General features: G+C 46.8%; 1 protein-coding gene across 4 annotated transcripts; it reads right to left on the reverse strand.

Annotated features, from left to right (window-relative positions):
* Nucleotides 1–1,782: 1,782 nt before the first annotated feature.
* PLEK2 (pleckstrin 2) lies at nt 1,783–21,536 on the reverse strand. Of its 4 annotated transcripts, none has more exons than XM_072963258.1 (11): nt 21,047–21,296; nt 13,955–14,062; nt 13,662–13,766; nt 12,209–12,373; nt 8,926–9,107; nt 7,470–7,561; nt 6,983–7,170; nt 6,645–6,746; nt 5,134–5,217; nt 4,146–4,224; nt 1,783–2,259 (listed from the first exon to the last, which is right to left on the reverse strand). In XM_072963258.1, the coding sequence occupies exons 3-11, from the start codon at nt 13,719–13,721 to the stop codon at nt 2,132–2,134; spliced, it is 1,080 nt and encodes a 359-aa protein (XP_072819359.1). In that variant the 5' UTR covers nt 13,722–13,766; nt 13,955–14,062; nt 21,047–21,296; the 3' UTR covers nt 1,783–2,131. The 4 variants fall into 4 exon arrangements, with proteins under 4 accessions (XP_072819359.1, XP_072819358.1, XP_072819360.1 ...); XM_072963257.1 differs by having other exon boundaries at nt 13,662–13,795; XM_072963259.1 differs by lacking the exon at nt 13,955–14,062 and having other exon boundaries at nt 13,662–13,795.
* Between the last annotated feature and the right edge of the window lie 1,252 nt (nt 21,537–22,788).

Raw genomic sequence — 22,788 nt, forward strand, 5'->3', positions numbered from 1 at the left:
TCAAGAATGTTGTCAGAATATAACAGGTGCTCCTTAAACGTTTGTTACAGGCAAAGGAATTGAAATTTCACTTTGTTTACTGAATTTTTTAATACTTCAAAAGCCATAACTTTCAAGAAATACTGGTGCCTCCGTGGTGAGTGATTTTTATCCCATGCAGGCCTTTTGCACAGTTCCACAACAGTTTTGCCAGTGTAGGACCCTTGCCAGAGAAAAGATCAATACCTCACTGATAGCATGAAGGAGATAAGTAATAAGCTTAAAGCATACTTACACCCTGCTGACTTAAAGATGAGAACAAGATCACACCCCGCTCCAATAATTTGAACAGATTGACAAAGACAGTTGACCAGTTTAATCCAAGTCTTGAATCTCTCCCCACAAAGCTTCTTCACTAAAAATTGACAGCTGCTTCTACTCCCCATTCTGCCTTCGAGGTCAAGTGGTTATTGACTTACAACTGAAAACTAGCAATATTTTGGGTCTCATGTATATACAATTAGTTGGGAAAAAAACAGCTGAGAAAAAATACGAACCTGCAAACCATTTTTCATGTTTTCTAGTAAAACAAGACAAGGTGGATAATGCTCAAGAGATTGAGTGGGAACCTCAGAGATGCTAAGCACTGCGTCATGCTCAGCAGTGCAGTTAGTTCTCAGCTGCCGTTCTTGACCAAGCAACTTCTACATCAAGAACAAATGGTTGGGGGGTTTTTTAAATGCAAGCTAGTACCTTGGCGAGAGTTCTCTGATTTGCCTCAAGGTGATGGTCAACTACTTTTCAACACACCATACTGATGTCTACTATTCAGAGTGGGGTGTAGTTGTGCCAATTTGGAGTCAAGAAGCCATCAAACTAAATGCAGTTTAGTTCAGATAAACACCTGTTGATATCAAAAAGCAATAAAGAAACTAATTCCAAGGACATAGGCCTTGGTGAAATGCCAAATGGAAAATGGTGCTTTAAAAGGCAGTCTCTTACAATGTAAGGAATAAAGTAAAAACTTCATTAGCTTGGAATTCCTGATCATTCAGATCAGGTATTCTAGACAAGATTAAGAGGAGACAGTTCAAACTATTTAAGAAAATGAATTTTTACCTAAGCACTTTGGAAGTATCCCACCCCCTTTAATGTAAGTTACGTATCTATTCATTAAAAGAAGTCTAAGCACTTGTACTTGGCAGATTACTGTATAAGCTTGAAAAGTAATAAAAGTGTTTTTAAAGATACTGTATGATAAAGACTTTTCACTACTTGAGATTAACCTAACTGGTGAAGCTTGTTGGTACCTATTTGTCTCCATTAATCTTCATTCTAAAAACAAAATTTCATGCCTTGATTTAATTCTTTTCCCATTCACATCTTTCTCTCTCCTTTAGAGAGTGCCTGTTTCTGTCCTGTGGTAGCTCCTGCTCTGCATCTCTTTCTGAATACCATTTTTTTCCCACAAAAAAAAGCTACAGTTTTTTCTGGTGTATGTGTGACTAACCTCTCAAACTTAGTCCATGATTTTTTTCCTGCAGTCTATAATACTTAACGAAGGCTTGTGTTTCAAAGCAAAGCAATATTTTCAGCCAAAATTTTGCCACCATCCCCACTTTAGTACATCACCTGGGATGTTTTTATAATCAGCTTGCCTAATAATTCATATAGCCTTAAGCACAAGAAACCTTTGAAAACTACAAAACTTTGTACAGGAATTCTAATAACCAGGAATAAATGTCAATTTTTACTAATTCCCAAGGAGTTGAGTTGCTGACGGCATTTCAGAGATCACTACCATGAGCTTGTAGTGTTATTTATTTAGTATTACAACAGGGCCAGTTTAGTGTGACAACGAGGGAAAACCTACTTTGGTGCCCAAGAAAAGGCTGGTTGTGATGATGGGCGAAAGTCAAGATGCTGATGCCTAATGGCCGATTTAGCATTTCCAGGTTGTCAACCTGAAGCGGGGAAAGGAAACGGCACCTCTGCTGATTATAATCTAAGGAACTCCACCAGTCTCACTCCAAAGCAGTACAAAATATAAAAGAAGTTAAAAGTCTCAATACACTCCCATTCTCCAGGAAATCCTGTCTGTACCATCTGGTAGGAGAGAGGATTTCCTAGTCCTGTTCCCCTCAGGTCATTGTCACGTTAGCTTTTTGATAGCTTCAATCCACTCTGAACGCTCAGCCTTGCTACTGGCCTGGATATAATAGTGTGTGTCATCCTTAGTAATCACTTTGAAGAGATTTCCCTGGACATTCCCTTTAACACCTAGGAAGGAAAAAAAAAATCAGTGAATATTCATATCTGCTCCCAGCTGAAAGTCAACTGAGACATAGACAAAAACACATAGAATGAAGTATTTCCCAGGTACAAATGTATATGGTTAGGAAATACCACCAAATGCATGCCTTCCTCGTTTCCTCCCATCTGTTCCCTCCTTGTCGCCTGTGCTTTAAGTCCTCCTGCCAGTCTGGACACTCTTGGAAGCCCTCTTGGCCTGCCCCCATTCTAACCATAGATCTACAATCTCATTCCCATCAAAGAGTCTAGTATGTTTCTGTTAAAAGCAGGGAGAGAGTTGGGATTTGGCTTTGAATTGCTTAACTTCTTTGAACCTCAGTTTCCACATCCATAAAGTGAGAATAATACTATCTTCCTACCTTAGCTGTCTATTGTGAAATGAGTGTGATAAGATATTAAAGTGTGTGGTCAATCTTTAAGCACTGTTGTAAGCTATTGTTCTTAGGTGGAAGTTTATAGGCCAATAAGCATAGAAAAGGACAGGAAAAAAGAATAAACAAGTGGGACCTAATGGAACTTACAAGCTTCTGCACAGCAAAGGAAACCATAAGTAAAACAAAAAGACAACCTACGGAATGGGAGGAAATTTTTGCAAATGAAACCGACAAAGGCTTGATCTCCAGAATATATAAGCAGCTCATATGACTTAATAAGAAAAAAAACAAACAACCTAATCTAAAAATAGGCAGAAGACCAAAACAAGCAATTCTCCAAGGAAGAAATACAAATGATCAACAGGCACATGAAAAAATGTTCAATATCACTAATGATCAGAGAAATGCAAAACAAAACTACAATGAGGTGTCACCTCACACCAGTCAGAATGGCCATCATTCAAAAATCCACAAATGACAAATGCTGGAGAGGCTGTGGAGAAAAGGGAATCCTCGTACACTGCTGGTGGGAATGCAGTTTGGTACAGCCACCATGGAAAACAGTATGGAGATTCCTCAAAGGACTAGGAATAGACTTACCATATGACCCAGGAATCCCACTCCTGGGCATATATCCAGAAGGAACCCTACTTCAAAATGACACCTGCATCCCAATGTTCATAGCAGCACTATTAATAGCCAAGACATGGAAACAGCCTAAATGTCCATCAACAGATGACTGGATAAAGAAGAGGTGGTATATTTATACAATGGAATACTATTCAGCCATAAAAACCGACAACATAACACCATTTGCAACAACATGGATGTTCCTGGAGAATGTCATTCTAAGTGAAGTAAGCCAGAAAGAGAAAGAAAAATACCATATGAGATTGCTTATATGTGGAATCTAAAAAAAAAACCAAACAAACAAAACATAAATACAAAACAGAAACAGACTCATAGACAGAATACAAACTTGTGGTTGCCAAGGGGGCAGGGGGTGGGAAGGGATAGACTGGGATTTCAAAATGTAGAATAGATAAACAAGATTATACTGTATAGCACACAGAAATATATACAAGATCTTATGGTAGCTTACAGAGAAAGGAATGTGACAATGAATATATATATGTTCATGTATAACTGAAAAATTGTGTTCTACACTAGAATTTGACACAACATTGTAAAATGATTATAAATCAATAAAAAATGTTAAAAAATATATGTCCACAAAAAAAAGGACAGGAAAAGACATTAAAGACAAGGATTATTTAGTTGTGTTGTTAAAACACTATGAACGCCCCACTTGCCCTTTCTCTAATTATGAAATGGGCTTCGAAACTCACGCCATTCATTGTCTCACTGAGAAAGCCCTACTCAGCCCCCACAGCTCAGTCCTTCATCAGCAGAGCGTTACTGACAGCACAGGAGGGAGGCCCCTGAGATCTTCAGGCTGGGGCTGAATTTGCACCTTACCAGTAGGAACACCATTATCCTCCAGAGCAGACACAAGTGAACCACGAAGAGAAAACCCACCCACTGGCCGGTTCTCTTCCTGCAGAGGAAAGGAGATCTGATTAGGAATTGTGTGAATGCACAAAAAAGAAGAGTGACACTCTCACCTATCACCATCCTCAGTCAGGCCTGCTACAAAAGTCAGAGAGCGTCATTTCTAACAGAAGATGAGACTGAACTTGGACATCATGTGGCCAAGTTACATGCATCAGTAAGGACGTTTGGGCTTCTTCATTCCTCAGCCAGCAGCAGCAGCGCAACACCCCTCCCTGTCCCTTGGTCCTCCCCATGGTCCAGCAGGGTCCTGGGGCCTCCTTCAAATTCCTTCAGGTTCTCAGCTTACAGTGGGCTTCCCGACTGACGCTCAGTGAGGGAGGAATACCCACTCTTCATTACTTCAAAACAACAAGTGAAAATGACACATCTACCAAGACAAGCCCGAACAGGCTGACTAAAAGGCCATTTGTCTTCTCTTTTGATTGGAATTAGATCAACTCAGCATGCAATAGTACTTATTATCTGAAACTCAGAAGAGCAATTCTTTGACAAATAAGGAAAAAAAGAAAAGAAAAGACAATTAGTAAATTATGGCTTAAATATTAAATGATAAAAGACGCTGTTCAAAACACTCAAGGGGACAAGAAGTAAGGGGACAGAATTCATGGGCTCTCTGGGTAGAAAGGAGTCAAGAGGCCGGAAGCACCAGTGAGGAGTCTCTTTATCAGCCCCCTCGCCCTCCCTAGGCACACAGCCAGCTTTGGGGAAGCTGAAAGGTGCTTTTCCTCTCAGAACAATGAAGATCCACTGAGCAGGCAATGATGTGATGGAAGAAAGGAGTGATCAGACTATAAGGAGCAGCTCACACCGTGGAAGGAATGGCCTGGTGGGCGGGAGTCACGGTGGGGATGCTGAGGGGAAGGGAGGAAGTGGAGCATCACATGGCACTCACTTTGGAAGGGTCGTAGTAATGCAGGAAAGCAGGGTCCTTCCTCAGAACAAAGCGCCGCACCTTCCAGTTTTTCCTCTTGTGCCCCTGAGGAAGACAAGGTGCCAGGCTCGTGGCGGACAGCTCTCAGTCACTTCCTCCCACCTCTGTGCCTCTAATGCCAAACCTCCAACCCAGCCCTGCTCCAGTGGGACTACTTCCTAAAAAGAGTCCGCCCGAAACCCTGGGATTGCTGTGACATGCCAGGACTTCCCTGCTCAGGGACACTTTGGCAGAAACACTGTCACCTTTAGTCAAGTTGACAGAGCCGAAGAGGGTCAGCGCTGACAGAAAGGGGGAGCATTGCCTGGGCACTTGGGGGACAGGGAGTTCACAGGCAAATGTGAACCCAAGGGCACCAACTTTCTAAGTGTCAACTTAGTCCAAAAACAAACCTACAGCTGCAGGTATGCATGTGCATATATATACAGTAAAAACCACTTTAACCTTCTGCATCAGAAAAAGAGTAGGAAACGATCAATTACATGTTACAGTCTAACTATGTAAGACATTGACGTGTGTGACTCTGTGGCTTCACCCCTAGATCACAAAGCTTCGGTAGCCCTCTAGTCTGGACCTCCCCAGTCCCTCCCACACTCCCCTCCTCCTCTCCCAGGACCTCGCTACCTCCCTCCACCAGACTCCTGGCAGGCCCAGCTGAAGCAGGGCCCTTGGGATAAGCAGGCGGTTGAGTGGATGGTAAACAATCTAAGAGCAGAAGGGGTTCCTGATATGCAAGAAGCAGGAGACAATGACAACGTGTGCCCCGGGGAACGTCGGGAATGGCGCTGAGCAGCGTTCTCGCCCGTTGTACAGACATGCACATCCACGCAGTGCGTAAGGGGTGCACAAACGAGGGGTGTGCAGGAGGTCGCCTTACACGCCATGTGCCAGTTTATGGCGGTTTGGTTCCCAGGCCCGGGTAGACATGCTGCAGGTGTGACTGTGACCTGGTTTCCTCCCCCTTAATGTGGCTGGTCTCCCAACGTGGTTAGGAGCAGTGGCCACAATCAGTTTTTAAACACTCAGATCACACTGCAGAATTTCATCTACAACCTACTGAAGTAGGTGGAGAAAATACTTATTAAGGGAGTGTGCGGAGTCCCACAGAAGCAGGCAGAGACCGCAGGAAACCTCAGGGAGCAGCAGGCCAGCAAATGCAAAACACCGGCCAGTAGGCAGTGCCCTTCCAGGCAAGAAGGTGCACTGGGCGGTGACGCGGGTGTTGTTTTCTAACACTGGGAAAATTACTTGTGTGCACCCTTCCCCTGAACGCCCCCTGGCCTGGGACTCCTGTGGACACGTGCAGGCCCCTTGATTTCTTCCCTGTGGCTGCTGCTGGACGCTGGCTTTAGCAGATTCTGCTGGTAATTAGTGTCCTTTGGCAGTCTCAGCCCTTCCGCCCTCTGAAGGGACTCCTGGCTCCCCTGAGTTTGAGAACCGTCCATCTTCTCCCTGCTCCAAGGCAGCCATACCTGCTTGGCCAGATAGCCTTGTTTCACTACTGTGCCACTTAACTCCACGGTGCTGAGATCGATGTCTTCCTTGGGGCTTATCTTCTTCTTGCAGCTCTCAGCCTAGTGGGAAGGCGAGGGCAAGGACTGTTACCAAAAAGTCCCAGTTCCTGGCTATGGGGGCTACCACAGGGGAAGGGAAAATCCTCCTTACAGAAACCCCCCTCTACTGTCCCCCAAACTGTCCCTGTGAACTGAAACTGTGAGGCTGTCCCCCAAGCCCTGGGACTCTCACCCCAGACTGTGGACCCTTGACCCCCTTCTCTCTGCCCTGTGGCAAGAGGAACCCACTAACTCACGAAAGTGTACAGGGCAGTGGAGTCATCCAGGAACTGCTCAGCCAGGTCCCCAGAGCGAATGGCTCCAGTGCTTCGGGCGCCTACCGGCCTAAGGAAGTTCTCTTCCATGAGCATGGAGGCCAGGGTCACAGCCTCCAGACGGCTGGCTGCAAAGCTGTTGGAGATAAGCCAGTCCACCAGGGAGGAACCTGCATCAGGGCAAGGGCAGCACCAGTCAGACCAGGCTCTTTGAGGTGCTTGGCTGTGAGGCCACTGACCTTGACCTCTCAGTCAGCTTTGAACAGCCTTGGAGCTCTACCCAAGAGCAGACCGAAGGCCAGACCTGCTGCCCAGAGCTTTGGCCACACCCACATGTGGTCATCTCAGGCCTGCCCGTTGGCTGGCAGGCAGCTCTGGCCTCAACACAAGCCAGTCAAGCCCACTGAGTCCCGGATCACCAAGCCCCAGGTTTCCATGGCCCGGCCCACCCCCAAGAGAGGAGGCTCACCTAAGAAGGTCTTTTTGTAGGTGCTTCCCTGCTCCATGTTGGGGCTTGGACGAATTCCGCTGCTGCTGTCGTGCAGCTTGTCCACGATGCGACTACATGGAAGGAAGGCAGAGGAGAGGGGACCCTCAACACACTGGCAGGTATGAGGGAGGGTCCAAGAGCTGTTGCTAAGGATATAAAGCAAGTGGCAAATGGTGCCTGCGCATCACAAAGAAAGGGCTAGTCCAGTATGCAACAGAACTTGAGAGGTAGGATTTTAGGACGTTTCTTTTCTTCTTCCTCATCTAAATGTTCCACTATTTCTATACCAGACAGGTATTACGTTTGCAGTAAAACTAAAGAGCTGGGACTTGATTTAAAAACAAAAGAATGTACAGCAATGATTCTCTAGGATCTACCGCATCAAAGTCCAAATTCCTCCAGCTACTTCTCAAACTCGCCCATCACTTGAACCTACTCTCACTTGCTGCTGGTCCTCCCTGCAATCCCCATGGTTTAGCAGCGCCCTGGATGCACCACCGAGATTCCAGGGCCTAGTATGGAGTTTTCTGTGAGCCCAGGAATGGCCTCATACCACATCTCTGACGGGTATAAAGTTCTGCTGCCTGGAAGGTTAGGGGGTGCTTCCTGCAGATGGGCTGATGTAACAGTTTCCATGGCGGGAACTCCTTCCATATATCCCTACTTCATAGCATCACCTCCACCACTGATCGATTCCTGCCACCAATGGAAGATCTTTTCTCATCCTCTATTTATGTACTTGGGCTGGAAAGCCCCTGAAGATGAGACTTTGTTTATTCCTATTTGCATCTCCTGAGTGCTTAGAGCACTGTATGGCATGCAGTTGGCACTCAATAACTGTTTCTTTTTTAAATATTTTTTAAAATATTTTTAATCAGTCTTTTTTGGGGGGGAGGTAATTAGGTTTTTATTTTATTTTACTTATTTATTTAGAGGAGGTACTGGGAATTGAACTCAGGACCTCGTGCATGCTAAGCACACGCTCTACCCTCCCCACTACTGTTTCTTGAATGAATGGATGGATGGATGGACGAATGGATGAGGAACCCCACAGAGCAAGAATGCAACTGCTACCAGAACACATCATTCTTGCCACCAGGCTACAAACAATGACTTGGTGAGTGGAGATTCCTGGGGAGCTGTCACTTCACCCTGGGCACCCTGGCTGAAACGGAAGGGAAAGTGTCAAGACACCAAGAGGGGCGGGAGCAGCAGAGGCCCCAAAAGATCACTCAGGACCAAAGCAGGAGGGTAGGGCCACACCCAGGCGGAGAAAACAATATAAACAAGACAGTGACAGCAGAGGTCCCAAAGGCACAATGGTGGTACCAGTCAGGTCTATGTAGCAGCCACAGAGCACCCCCCACCCCCACTGCCCACAGAAGCGGCTGCAGCAAAGCCCAGCAGGGTGAGGAGCCGGGAGTCGGGCACTCACTGCAGGCTGATGTGAGGGGGCAGCTTGAAGGAGTTTCTCAGTATGTGGAGTTGCTGGACCTTCCCCGGCTGCCCGGCGTGAATAGCCCCCGTTATCTCAAAGGCCCAGGCGTCCCTCTCCTCTCGAGAACAGGCCTCCAGGAAGTACTCCGTGGATGTTTGAGTTTTCAGCTTAATGAGGAGCTGTAGGAAGAGACCGCCAGTCAGACCAGAGGCCAAGTAAGCAAGAGAATGCTGGTTGGGCAGCAAAAATGACAGAACCGAAGTGAACCTGGGAGGCCACGTGGTCCCGTGACTGCCTGACCTCTCGACCACACCCCAGCAGGTTGTCTTTAAAGATTCACTTGTACGACTCCGGTGACAGGGAGCTAACGGCTTCTCCTCTTTGGATAGACTAATTAGCATGAGGTCTGATTCCTGGACGCTTGGTCTCCCTGCTCCTGACTCTGCCTTCTAGAACCACATGGATTAAGCTCACCTCCCACGAGAGCCCTTGTGCTGAAGTGGGAAATGCACAGGCTTTCAGGTCAGACTGATCTGGATGCAAATCCCAGCTCTGCCATTTAGCTATGGACAGTTGGGCACATTAAGAGGCCGACTAAGCCTCAGTGTCCTCATCTGTCTAGGAGGGTATCAACACCGACCTCAAGGGAACCAGTGGTTCTGCTCCCTTTGATTCCCTTTTTGGTCGGGTCTTACCATCCTCAAGTCTTTCACACATTCCTCATATAATACGGTTTAAACTTTCTCACCTAATTCACACCCTGCTCAATGTTCTGCAGCTGATCAACATTCTCATAAAATATGACCCTGGGAATGGAACAATCGCTTGAGGGAAGGTCTGGGGGGTGCAGGGTGGCATGGGCTGACAGGCTGAGGTCACATAGCAGTGGCAGCAACGGGGCACCGTGGACTGATGCTCCGTGCAGCCAGCTGAGAGTCTTGTTCAGTGAGCCACATCTCCTCCATCCTATAAATATGCATTTAGGGTTTTGGAGTTTTTTCCAAACATTGTAGGATTTTGCATGCTGACCCTACTAAGTGTCATCTGAGTAGACTGGGCTTACCATTTGTGTTGGAACACAGGCGCATTCTGTTTCATTCTGATTCCATTTTCCAGCATAAAAGCTCCCACCTTGCTTTGCTTGCAAACTTAATCAATGTTTCTCGTCTACATTAACAGCAAAAATGGTGGGTAAGACAAGGCTGGCTCACAGTCCCAAAGAATACCATGAGGATGTTCCTCCAAGTTAACACTGATTCACTCATCAACACTGTGGGAGGATGAGTTCAACCAGCTCCCTGGACCCTCACCGTCCATCTGCAGTCCACCATTTTAATAAGAGATTTCAGAAGAGACTATAAAATTCCATGTGAAATCCAGATACACTGTTTTATAGCTTCCCTAATTAAAAATAAATTATATATACACACGTATATGATATACTTTATAACTTGTTCTTAGTGAAGCTAGTAGCTACTCTTGTCTTCTTCCAGCTCAAGAACTCATGAACCAGGCAGATGACAGAATTAACATGAAGCTCAGAACTCCAGTTAACAACTTGTCTCCTTTTTTGAAACTTGAAACAAAGTTTTCCTATCGCCAGCCCATCCTTACCAGCACTTTTGCTCTTGACTGTTCCTTAGAGATGATGAAGTGGTATGAGGTCAACCAGTTAACCTACAAGTTCTGGGGTTTAATTTATTGAGATCTAGACCCTTTAATGCACTTAGAAAACTAGGTTTTCTTCTTAAAACTGTCTCGCTTATCTGTAAATCTTTCTTTTTTACGAAACATTTATTAAACAGACTTTTACTAAGAATCTGCCATGTGCCCAGACATTGTGTCTGGTCTGATGATGCTACAAAGAAGATGCAGACTCAAGTCTTTTACCAGGCTCAGCGCTCCCCAGAATTCCCATCCCCACCCCAACAGAGAGCTACCCCCTCTCTTTTAATCAGTGGCATCTCCAGGTTCGCAGTGGAAATTAAAGAATGACGTTTCACTTTCCTCCTAGACTAGATTGAAGTTCTGTGCCTCCCTCTCCCTTGCCCTCAACATCCAGTCTACTATATCGTGTCAGTGTTTCCTTCATAATGTTTTCTCATCTTCGTCCCTTCTTTTTGTCTCATTTCATGCCTGATTATTTTAATAGCTTCTGTTGTTTTCTATTTGAGAAAAATTTTAAACTACAGAAGAGTGTAAAAAAAACCCACCAGTAAACTCACCACCCAGAATTGACCATCATTAATATTTTCTTAGAGGATTCATCAATTGGTCTAGAAGAGTCAAACAAAAAACCATGAAAAGGAGTAAATGGTAAGATCTCTACTTTATGGATCTAATAATCTAATAATCTTATTAGGAACTGAGTTTAGGTCCTCATTTTCATCTTTCTAAGAGAGTTTTCACTAGTCCAGTCTCTCACTCAAACTTCAATGGCTCCGTATTACCTCCACCTGGTCGCAGCCAAACTCCCATTGCTCCTTCAGTGAACATTCCCTTTGGCCACAATGGCCATCCTCACCTCCAAATCTATCCCTATCTGTCCCCTTACTTTTACCCAAGACCTTCCACCTGCCCCAAACCTCTGCTTCTTTCCTCTTTCAGATCTTTGCCCAAATCTCTGTTCCCCTCAAATCTGTACCTGATCCAGACAGCCTATAATGACACCTTCCTGCTCTTCAGGAATACAGTGTTCTCTGTGGCTGTGTTTGTACCAACTTTGGAACTCTGAATGTTTTTCAATTAATCACTTGCTTTCATCATAAGATTATTAACTCAAGAAGAAGCAGTCTTACCATTTTCTTCCTTGACTCTTCCAAGCCTAGCAAATTCCTTGGCATATAACAGGCCCTCGATAATGATTAATTCAGATTCTTTTTGGATGGTAGGGTTGAAGAGGCCCCTGACTTTTTGAACATGTACCCCTCAGGGGATGAAAGCCATCCTATTGAACCCAAGTAGCAGTAATTACTCACATTTGTATAATGTCTTCTAGCCCACAAAGTGCTTTGACCAACCATTACCTTCAGGATCCTCATCACAACCATGAGTGATCGTCAGGTGTCATTATTTTATCCTATTTAGAGGCAGCACTAAGGCTCAGAGAGGTTCAATTACTTGCCCAAGGTCACATGCCTGGTATGTGGCGCAGCCAGGATTTGAATCTAGGTTTTTCAGTAACTCAGCTCTTCCCATGACTCACACCACCCTCATCGAAGAGGTCATGGGTGGGAGGGTCCGGGGCAGGGAGCAGCTGGGAATCAGGCCCTTCACTTACCGGCCGGTTTTCATACTCCAGGCAGGGGCAGGTGATGGTGCAGCCATCCAGAAGGATCCGGCCCTTGGGAGGGGTCACCTTCCGACCCCCCTGGAGCTTGTAGTACAGCAGCGTGTTCTGCCGGAGGATGAACCATCGCACCTTCCAGTTGTGGACAATGTGACCCTGTGGACAGAAAGGAGAGCTCCTGGGTGAGGTGGCCGAGCAGACGACATGGTGTTCAGGGAGACGTGTCCCGTTGCACAGGGAGCCAGACTGTGCCATGGAACCACCTCTCCAATAAGGGGCACAGCATTATCTCTTTTTTGTTTTTAGCTTAATTTTATTTTTTTATTTTGAAATAATTTCAATTCAGAGGAAAGCTGAAGAATTAAAAAACGTCTTTACAGAACTGTGTAAGAGTTAGCTTTTACTTATGGTTATCAGGGGGTAAACGGGGTGGGAAGGGATAAACTGGGAATTCAAAAATTGCATCTCTTGGGGAGTGATGGAAATGTTAGCTATCTTGATTGTGGTGGAGGTTTTATGGGTGTATACATCTATCAAAATTCATCAAATTGTACATTTGAAATATGTGTAGTTTAGTCTACAGGAACCATACCACAATAAAGGTGTAAAAAAAAGTTTTTAATATGATGTTTCAATCACATCTCAATATTTTATTGTATATCTCCAGCACACACACACACACACACACACACACACACGATATTTCCAACATAACCACAATATAACCATCAACATTAGGAAATTTACATTAATATATTATTTTCATTTATTCCACAAACTCCATTCAGGTTTCACCACTTGTCCAATAATGTCCTTAACAGCCAAGGAGTTCAGTTCAGAATCATATGTTTTATTTTCATTTTCCTGAAGAAAGTCTGATCTTTGTCTGGATCTCTTTGTCATCTATTTTGAGTATGTAACAAAGACCTTTGGTGTTGACTTTCTAGTTCGCATTTGGTCTTTTTTTCCGGTTATAAATCTTAAAAGAAACTGCAAAGTACATAGAAGAGAAAATCCTACTACTTGGAGTCAGCCATTGTTAACATTTTGTATTTCCTTCTTGTCTTTTTCCCTTTTAGTTTTTACTTCCTAGTTTAAAAAAAAATCAGGGCCACATTGCATATACGAGTTTTACTTTCCAGTTGTTGTTTTGCTGACGTTGCTAAGCATTTTCTCACACCGGTAAATGTCTTTAAAATATGCCCTTCACTGATCACTAGGTGGCTGCATCATTTACTTGTCAATCTGTCTGTAATTGAGGTTGTTTCCTTTTTCACTATTATAAACAATTCTGCAATGAATAGCCTTGCACATAAATTTTGATCTGCATCTCTGCCTTTTTTACCCCTTAGGATATGTTACAAAAAAGACTAGTACTAGTTGAAGGATGTGGGCAATTTGTAAAGTTGAAGCCACACATTGTTAAGGACTCTAACAGTCTTACCTGGGCTGGTGTGGCAGGACTTAAGGCAGGGGAATTTGAGGGGGTCTCAGGTGGGGTCATGGAGCCAATGGACAGGATAGTCAGGTGATGGCAGAGGGTATGTTTCTAGAACAGACCAGTGGATAGGAGAATGTCTGCCAAGGAATCAGAAAGGAATGGTTTTGTACACACTTATGAAAGGAACTGATTGGCATATTTCCCAGAGCAGAGCCCAGTGAGGGCTGGATTCTAACCAAGAGAGATACACTCTATCTGAATCAGAGCCCATGACCCCGATTCATTTGTTTCCTTACCTAGTGTTCATTAATTTCAAAGCCCCCTTCCAGTCTCACATCTGCAATTCTGGTGCTGCAATTCTGTTCCATGCTCATGGTGTACTGAGAGTGTTAGGAAACCAAAAACTGTAGAAGAAGTTGACGGTGTGAACACCGGTCTATGCCAAAACAGAATTAACTGCGGCAACAAAATACAACTTATAACAAAGTCAATCTGACAAGAGTTTATTACTATGTCTAAGCTACCTGGTGATCCACCTGTTCCCATGAGCGGACTTAGGGAGTCAAGCTGAATTTTTCACTTTGGCTGTCTTCACTCTGCCCTGTACCTAGCACCCACCTGTAACAGGACGGCTGACAGCTGTCCTTGACACAAGCACACATGTTTAAAGAAACAAACAAGATTTGGCTCTAACTCCTCAGCAAGGAGGTTGGGTACTGCTCTCCACAAGGCCCAGACTCAGGGCCCCTGGCCCGGCGACCCCTGCTGAGCGGTTCCTGGTGCAGCGTTAGCACTAAAGGCAGCACGTGGCTGGTGCAGGGAAAAGATACTGGAATCTAAGTTGACCTTTTGGGGGCTGGTGTGTGGCAGAGAAGGGGAGGGGGCAACATAATCTTAAACCTTAAAACACAGATAAGGTGTTAAGGGCTGAATTATCCTCCCCACCCTCAACAAATTCGTATGTTGAAGCCCTAATCCCCACTCCTCCCACAACCTCAGAAGGTGGCTGTACTTGGAGACAGGGCCCCTAAAGAGGTGATTGGGTTAAATGAGGCCGCCAGGGAAGATCCTAGTCCAATCTGACTGCGGTCCTTGCAAGAAGAGGAAATTTGGACACAGAGATGTCAGGGAAGTTTGCAGGCAGAGGAAAGACTATGTGAGCACACAGGAGGTATGCAAGCCGAGGAGAGAGGCCTCAGAAGAAACCAAAGCTGGTCACACCTTGGTCTTGGACTCCAGCCTCTGGAACTACGAGAAAACAAATCTCTGTTGTGTAGGCAGTCCTGTCTGTGGGACTTCGTTACAGCAGCCCCAATAAACTAAAACAACAGGGAAAGGAGAAAGGAGCCAGGAAACTTTAGGGAGAAAACTGTAACCAACAGATGTTGAGCAGAACAAACCAACGCGGAGATAACGCCACATTTCCTGGACAAAGCACTCCGTTTCCCAGAAGCCGTGGCACAAGGGGAACAGGGAGGTGACCAGGCTGCTGACAGTCCCACACATGGGGCATTGATGCATGTTTGGCAGCAACCAAGTGGCAGGACGGTGGCAGAAGAACGGGTTCTCCTGACACCCAGTCCCCAGGGTTATCAGGGATAAGTGGCAAATGGTGTCGGCAGTGATGTGCCCACTAGAAGCGTCTGGTGGTGCTGTTGGGTAGTTTGGTCTGACTGCGTCGTCCCTGACTATGTGGCATCCTGGCCAGGTCCTCTGGCCCTCCCACATATTCCTGAGGTACTTAATATCTATTATTCTCCATGAAGTCCCTTCTGTTCAAACTTGCTTGAGTGGAATGTGTTAGGAGCAACTAAGAATCTCAACTGATAACAAAAGAGAGAGGTCTAGGGAGAAAGGCTGATGAGACAGGATCTACTGTGTGGGTACAAAACTCAACGTAGCTGGTAACCTCATAAAAATATTCAAATTCTTTGACCCAAGAATTCCACTGCTGGGGATCTGTGCTAAAGAAATAATCTAGAATATGGAAAAGGTTTCTCTTTAATATTTTATTTATCGTCATTTTTAATTAATTTACTTTGGCACAGGGGTGTGGGGGAGGTAATCAGGTTTATTTATTTTTAGAGGAGGCACTGGGGATTGAACCCAGGACCTCATGCATGCTAAGCATGTGCTCTTGTACTTGAGCTACACACCCTCTCCTGAGGTTTTCTGTATTGAGACACTTAGAGGATCATTACTTATAATAGCAAAAGAAAAGAAAAGAAAAGAAAAATATTCTAACTATGTAATAACACAGCGCCCAATACGGCTGCATGGAGGATTGCAGCCCTAACAGGTGGTAGGAGAGGCCACTGCTGGAGCCCACAAGGTCAGACCACAGTCTGAGCCACCAAGAGGCACAGCAGCAGTGGTTGAGGGCAAAGTACTTTTACTTACATGACTTTATATGATACCTAAAAATAACTCTAGTAATTATCTTAGAAAATTTCTGGAAGGATACCCTAGAATTGTTAATAGTCATCACCTCTTGGGACTGAGACCGATACAGGGTGATAAGAATGGAAATTTAGTTTTCATTTTACACCCTTTTGTATTTTTCTAGTTTTTAAAAAAAGTAATACGCATGTATTATTTTTATGATGGAAAATGAATTGAAACTCAAATAAACAAAAATCCTGATGGGATGGTTAATTCGTTCATTTATCTATTCACTCAGCAGTCAAGGACTAAACGCCACCACACCAAGCACTGTGTGGCAGCAGGGAGGCAAAGATGAACACGATTCTGACCCAAGACAGAGGGGGAGACAGACAGCGACACCACCCAATGTGATCAGTGCCAGGAAGACGACTGGTGGGGCCCCCGTGACCCCCACCCTCTGGTATTCACATCCTGTGTAGAGTCTTCCCACGTTGTACCTGGCTGGTCTGTGTGGTCAAGGGAATATGGCAGAGTGATGGCTTCCCAGGTCTCACATTAGGTTATATGACTCTGCAGCTTCGGTTTTGGGGGTGGGGCTCTCTCTCTCTCTCTCTTCTCGATCATGCCCACATCGTGAGCAGCCCTTCCAGGAAGGTGAGGAGCTGAGCCCTCCAGTCACCAGCCACATGTGTGAACCTGGAAGGGGATCCCCTAGCCAGTCAAGTCTTCAGGCGACTGTCACACTGGGCAATATTTTGGCTGCAATCTCATGGGAGACTCTGAGCCAGAATCTTGCAGCTAAGTTGTTCATGGATACCTGACCCTCAGAAACTGTGTGAGATAATAAATGTCTGTTGTTTTAAGGTGGTAAGCTTTGCGGTAACTGTCCCACGACAGCAGATAACTAATGATCCAAGTCACCAGGCAAAGGATGTCAGAGGTCAAAACTACAGTGGAACAAGCGGAAAAAGAACCCTGGCCTCCCTCTACCTGGTACCTCCCCCAGCGCCACCCTCCCCAGGCTCCTTGTCCGTCAGTGGCTGGCTGGGACCAGAGGCCCATTGGAGTGAGCAGCTTACAGTCCCTAGAATCTCTGGGGGAAGGAAGAGAGTCTGTGAGTTGGGGTGTAACCATAGGGCTGGGCTTCAGAAGCACAGAATGTCACAGCTGGAGGATCCTTTGAAAAAGCTTATACTACTCCCTAACTTTAATGAAGAAACTGAGGCCCAGAAGGGTCTTTCTTGCCCAAGACCCCAAAGAAGCAGAGATGGTACTTGTTATGGGTTGAACTATTCACCCCACCACCAAGAGGTATGTGGAAGCCGTAACCCTGGCGGACTGTGAACGTGATCTTATTTGGAAATTGGGTCTTTGCAGATGTGATCAGGTTAAGCAGAAGTCATACTGGATTAGGGTGGCCTTAATGACACTAATACGACTGGTGTCCTTCTATGAAGAGGGAAATTTGGGCACTGAAAACACACAGGGAGAAGATGGTCATGTGACGACAGAGGCAGAGATTAGAGTGAAGCATCTACAAGCCACAGAGCACCAACGGGTCCCTGTGTGAGGTAACAGAACACACGGATATTGGTCTCTGCCCCCGGTTCCTGGTACAGAGCTCCTGAAGCCCCTGTAATTTCCTGGGTGACAGGAGTGTCTCTTGTCTAATGAGGCAATTCTGGATGCGCTCCTGGGTGAGGGCTTGTTACTGGAAAGACCAAGCTATGATTAGAAGCTTGGAATTTTCAGCCTTGCTCCCCTCTCCATTTTCTGGAGAAGGGAGAAGGGCCAAAAATAAAATTAACAATCTATTGTGCCTACGTGATGAAGCCTCCATAAAATCCCAAAAGTATGGGATTTGGAGAGCTGCCGGGTTGGAGGACACATGGCGGTGCTGGTGCTGGGAGAGTGGTGCGCCCTGGAGAGGGCACAGAAGCTCCAGGCTCCTTCCCACATACCTTGCCCACATGTCTCCCCCATCGGGATATTCATCTCTTTCCTTTATCACATCCTTTAATAAGCTAGGAAACATAAGTGTCTCCCTGAGTTCTGTGAGCCCCTCTAGCCAATGAATCCCAAGAGGAGGGTCACTGGAACCTCTGATCTCTAGCCAGTTGGTCAGAGCACAGAGGACAACAACATGGGCCTGTGACTGGCATCCAAGGTGTGTGAGGTGGGGGAGGAGAGGAGGGGGGAGGTTTAGGGGAGCAGTCTGGGAGGGCTGAGCTCTTAACCTGTGGGCTCTGATGCTGTCTCTGGGTAGAAGTGAGTTACACTGTGGGACATGCAGCAGGTGGCACAGAGAATTGTTCAGTGTGGGAAAAAACCTCCACACATTTGGTGACCAGAAATGTCAGAAGTGCAGTGTTCTGTGCAAAAGCGAAGGAGACCCACAGGATAAAGAAGCACACAGTCAGGAAGATCTAGGTTCTTCCCGGTACAGGAGGGAAAACTCTGGGTTTTTCCTTTACAGCCTGCAAATACCAGAAACAAAAGAGGCCAGGAAGGATTCTCCCCTACAGATTTTAAAGAGAACATGGCCCTGCTAACACCTTAATGTCAGACTTCTAACCTCCAGAACTCTTTCTAGACTTCTTTCCTCCAAGCAAACTTTTTCCTTACTCATGCCATTTATATTTTTACTCTTTGGATTTTAACATTATAAACTTTTAACATCTACATAACCATAATTTACTTGTAATCATTTGTTGCTTTGGGGGGAACATACAGGCAGTTTCACTACATAAACAACACTTTGTTCACAAAGCTATTATGGCATTTCCTTGGGATACAATACAATCCTACAAGTGAAGTTTCTAGGCCAAAGTGTGTGGACACTGCCATGTCATTTTCTGATTCGTCTGAGGTATGAGCCAGGCAGCAATGACTGATGTGCTTCAGCCTCTTCTTAAAGAACAAGCAATCCTACCCATGAATCCGCCTTCCTTCCCCGTCACCCTCCTTTAAAGCCAGGCCAAGTGAGCGCCCTGTGTTTTGCCAGGAGCTTTGCTTCTTTCTTGTCTGGGCGGGATTAAAAGCCAAATCCATCATGCCCCTGCCCGTCTCCTGCTTCGCCCTCACTGGTGATGACTGTTCTGTACTCTGGGCTTCCAGCTTGGGCCCTGCCCTACTCCTGGGCTGTAAACCCTCCTGAATCTGTGGCATCGCACAGCTGCAGCCCTGCAGATTCTCCAGTGGACACAGGGGTTGCTGTTGCCATCCAGGAGGAAAGGGGAAATGGGGGAGAGGAAAAGTCGGATTGATCAGTAGGTGGAAACTGTTAGCAGGGGCCTGGGGGCCACATCCCTCACCTTGCAGGAAAGGGTGTGGCTTCTGCTTGCCTCCGGGTCAGGCTCCTGCTCTAAACTCCTGTCTTTGGGTTTGGCTGGAATGTGCTTTAGGTATTTCAGCCAAGCCCCATGGTGACTGTCCTCACTTCCCTGCACCCTGGACTCCCTAAGCTGCCACCCTGGACTGGGTGGCCTGCCCAGAAGAGGACTCACAGCCTTCCTTCCCTCTAGCCCTCCCCTGACTCTGCAAGGTGGGGCTGGTGGAGAATCACATAGGGTAACCCCCGGGGACAGGGGGAGGCCCACAAGGGCCCATCTGAGTGGGTTTGTCCTCCACAGGTCCTACCAGGGCTCAGCTATCCCGACAGTCAACAACGTACCCACCAAAAGCCCCTGCCCAACCCCCTCCCCCTCTCACCTCACAAGCTGCAGGAAAAGTTCCCCATAGGTTGTCTTTCCGAGGTACAGCTGCCTCCACAAACCCTGAGGGACCAATCTGTCACTTTAATCCCGCTGGCATGAAGCGGCTGTGGAATTTTGTACCTGCTTGTATCCGGTCTGACCCTTGATCTGCCACAGCTTCGTACACCTCCTCCTGCTTAGTTTTGAGCAAACAACACACCCACTCCCCTATGTCAAATAATGTGTAAAATAACATGGCTACATTCCCTACTAAACTGAAACCGAGTTGAGACTTCAGGGTTGATCTGGCAGCCAGGGGAGGGAGGGCCGCCTTCACCCCCATTTCATCCATCCCCCTCCCAAAGCTATAAACTAAGTAGAAGAGCCAAAAGGCTCATCCCCAGATTTTATGCTCTGCTGTTAGGTTAGTACAAATATTTCACGTGAACACCAATCTTAAAGGAATTTTAAAAAATCAAATTTCCTCTTGCAGCTGTTTTTTCATTCATTTTCTACTTCGCTCCTACATGTGGGGTTTTTGTCTGGACTCTTGCTTGCTGTGGGAAAGGCCACGTGGAGTGATGGGGAAGGAATGAAGAGTCCCAGCTGCTACTAGCCCTGGGGCTCCCGGCAAGCGATCTCATCTTTCTGCCCCTCAGTTTCCTCATCTGTAATAAAGAGATAACGATACTGAACAGTGGGGGACGGGAAAAGGTTTGGAGCCAGCCTGTCTGGGATTAATCCTGCTCCATCATCCACTAGTCCAGATCCTGAGCAAGCTATTTAACCTCTTTGGGCTTTGTTTTCCCCTTGGAGAAAGGAGGGTAGTGTGGTACCACCGACCTGGAGGACTGTTGGGAGGATTAAAGGAGACAATGTCCGGGACTGGTGCACAGTACAGGTTTAAGAAATAGGCTTACCTCCTTGCTTACGGGTTATCGTGAAGAATAGAGGAGATGATGCAGTACACGGACGGCGGTGGACTGCAGAGCCCACTGATGTCTTAATACCTCGTCGTTAAATACTACACGCTTCATCTTTTAGTAAGGTGTTCTAATTACGATGCCCACTAAGGCAGCCGCCACCTGTACCCCGCACGCACTAGCCGAGGGGGCTTCTCCTCCTTGCCTGTGTCCTGGCCTCTCTTTCCCGTCTAAAGCTCAGTCCCAGCCACCGTCCACCCGGCTCTCCCCACGTCGCGCAGCCCTGCCCAGCGGAGCCCCAGGCCGCCCGCCCGCCGCTCAGGTGAGCCGGCGCCCGCGGCGGGCGCGCCCTGGGCGGTGTCCGGAGAGGCTCCGGCGCGCTCACCCTCTTGACGAGGAAGCCCTCCTTGAGCACGCCGTCCTCCATGTCGCCGCCCGCGCGCCCTGCCCGCGGCGCCGTCCCGCGCCTCCCGCTCCTCCGCGCGCCGCTCCGCGCCCGCTGCGCCCAGGAAGCGCCTCCGACCCGCCGGCGCCGCCCCGCTGGCCCGCGCCCAGAGCCCGCGGCCGCGGGGCCTCCCGGGCAGGAAGTCAGTCCAGGTCTGGATTTCTGATGTGGTTTCCCCGCCAAGGGTGCCCTGGGGTCCACGGTTAGTCCTCTGAGTGCAGAGTCTGCCAACTGTTAGCGTCCCGCCCCGGTGTACGGGGCCTCCCAGGCCCCGTCTCTCTCCATCCATGTGCCCCCAGCGCGCTCTGCGCCTCTTACTCTTCCCGTCTTTGCCCATCTTCCTCCCCAGCCAGCCTGAAACTGGTGCCCGCCTGGAGCTTAGGATATTGCCCTTGACTTATACTTACGGAATTAAATTGAACTGAAAGGATTTCAAGGATTTGGGCTCATCGCTGAACTCCATGGAAATGGAGGGAGGAGAGTAGATGAGGTGGAACCAGGCTGGGAACTTTATCCCGGTCTCTGGTGGAAACAGAAAAGTTCCCATAAGCAGGAAGATCACAGGTTTAAGGAAGCAGACACCGTTCGCAGGGCCCCTCTGCCCCCCAAATACAGCTCTCCCTGGAAAAGCCTAGAGCTTTTTCCATCTTTAGGGACAAAATGTAAGTGTATCAAGGAACTCAGTAATCTAGGTAAGTAATATTTTAATGCAATAGTTTAAAATTTTAAAGTATCTTTTAATAAAAATTAATGCAAAACAAATCCGTGATGAACAAAGTCTCAAAAATTTAAGCGAGGACTGGGTGGACAACGAACCATATTGGAGCCTGACACAAAAGACAGCATCACCCAGGTCCCTTTGGCTTTTCATATTTAAATGTTTTAAACTTAAACATTTGTGTCCTAGTGATCCTTAAGACATGGTCAGTTTATTCATTGTTCGCAATGCAGCATGAAGGACCCTGTTAGGACTTCACCAAGAAGGGGGAAAGGCCCCAGATGCCTAAAAGGATAGAGAAAGGTGCCCCAGGCTGTGGGAGGCCAGCTGTGCCTCTCAGAACCAGCCTGGAGCCCACTCCCAAACCACACTAGGTGCCCCTGCCCTGGAAACGACCAGTTTCAGCCTACTGCACAGATTGACTTCGGTTCTCGGATGAGCCCAAAAGCCAAGGGGCCACTTCAGAATGAACACTGCCTAGGGACCTTCTGAAGCCAGGCCTCTATTGTGTGCTCAGTTTTACTTAATGCACAGCCACCCCATGAGGTGAGTTTATTATCCCATTCTTTCCAGCCAAGGAAACTGAAACTTGAAGCAGTTAAATAACTTACCCAAGATACACAAGCTTGGATTTTAACCCTAGGGCACTGTGAATGCACTTGTTTCTCAGGTCATGAGCTGGTGTGAATGCACTTGTTTCTCAGGTCATAAGCTGGGAAGAGGAGGAAAGAATAATCTGAGGTCTGAAAACTTGCTGGGCTCAAACCCAGGACATGAAGAGGTTGGAATGGGAAATTCTGATCCTCTTTGGCTCTAACTATAGTCTTTTATTCTTTCTTCCTCCCAGATGCCAGGAGGGCAGGCAGTTGGCACAAAGTCTGTTTTGGTCTTACCCAGACACAACCTTCTGAGACTTAGAAGAGATAGATGCCATTTTCTTTGGCAAAGGGGTTCCTGAATGAGT

The sequence above is a fragment of the Vicugna pacos genome, chromosome 6, assembly GCF_048564905.1.
Source record: "Vicugna pacos chromosome 6, VicPac4, whole genome shotgun sequence".
Lineage (NCBI taxonomy): Eukaryota > Metazoa > Chordata > Mammalia > Artiodactyla > Camelidae > Vicugna > Vicugna pacos.

What these genes read in the sequence shown, in the direction of transcription:
- PLEK2 (XM_072963259.1), bottom strand. Translation starts at nt 13,721, where the DNA reads ATGACCCCACCTGAGACCCCCTCAAATTCCCCTGCCTTAAGTCCTGCC. An exon ending in CTACAAAAAGACCTTCTTAG is followed by an intron (nt 7,171 to 7,469) that starts GTGAGCCTCCTC and finishes GCCCTGATGCAG; the next exon opens with GTTCCTCCCTGGTGGACTGG. An exon ending in GGATAATGGTGTTCCTACTG is followed by an intron (nt 2,260 to 4,145) that starts GTAAGGTGCAAA and finishes TTTCCTTCCTAG; the next exon opens with GTGTTAAAGGGAATGTCCAG.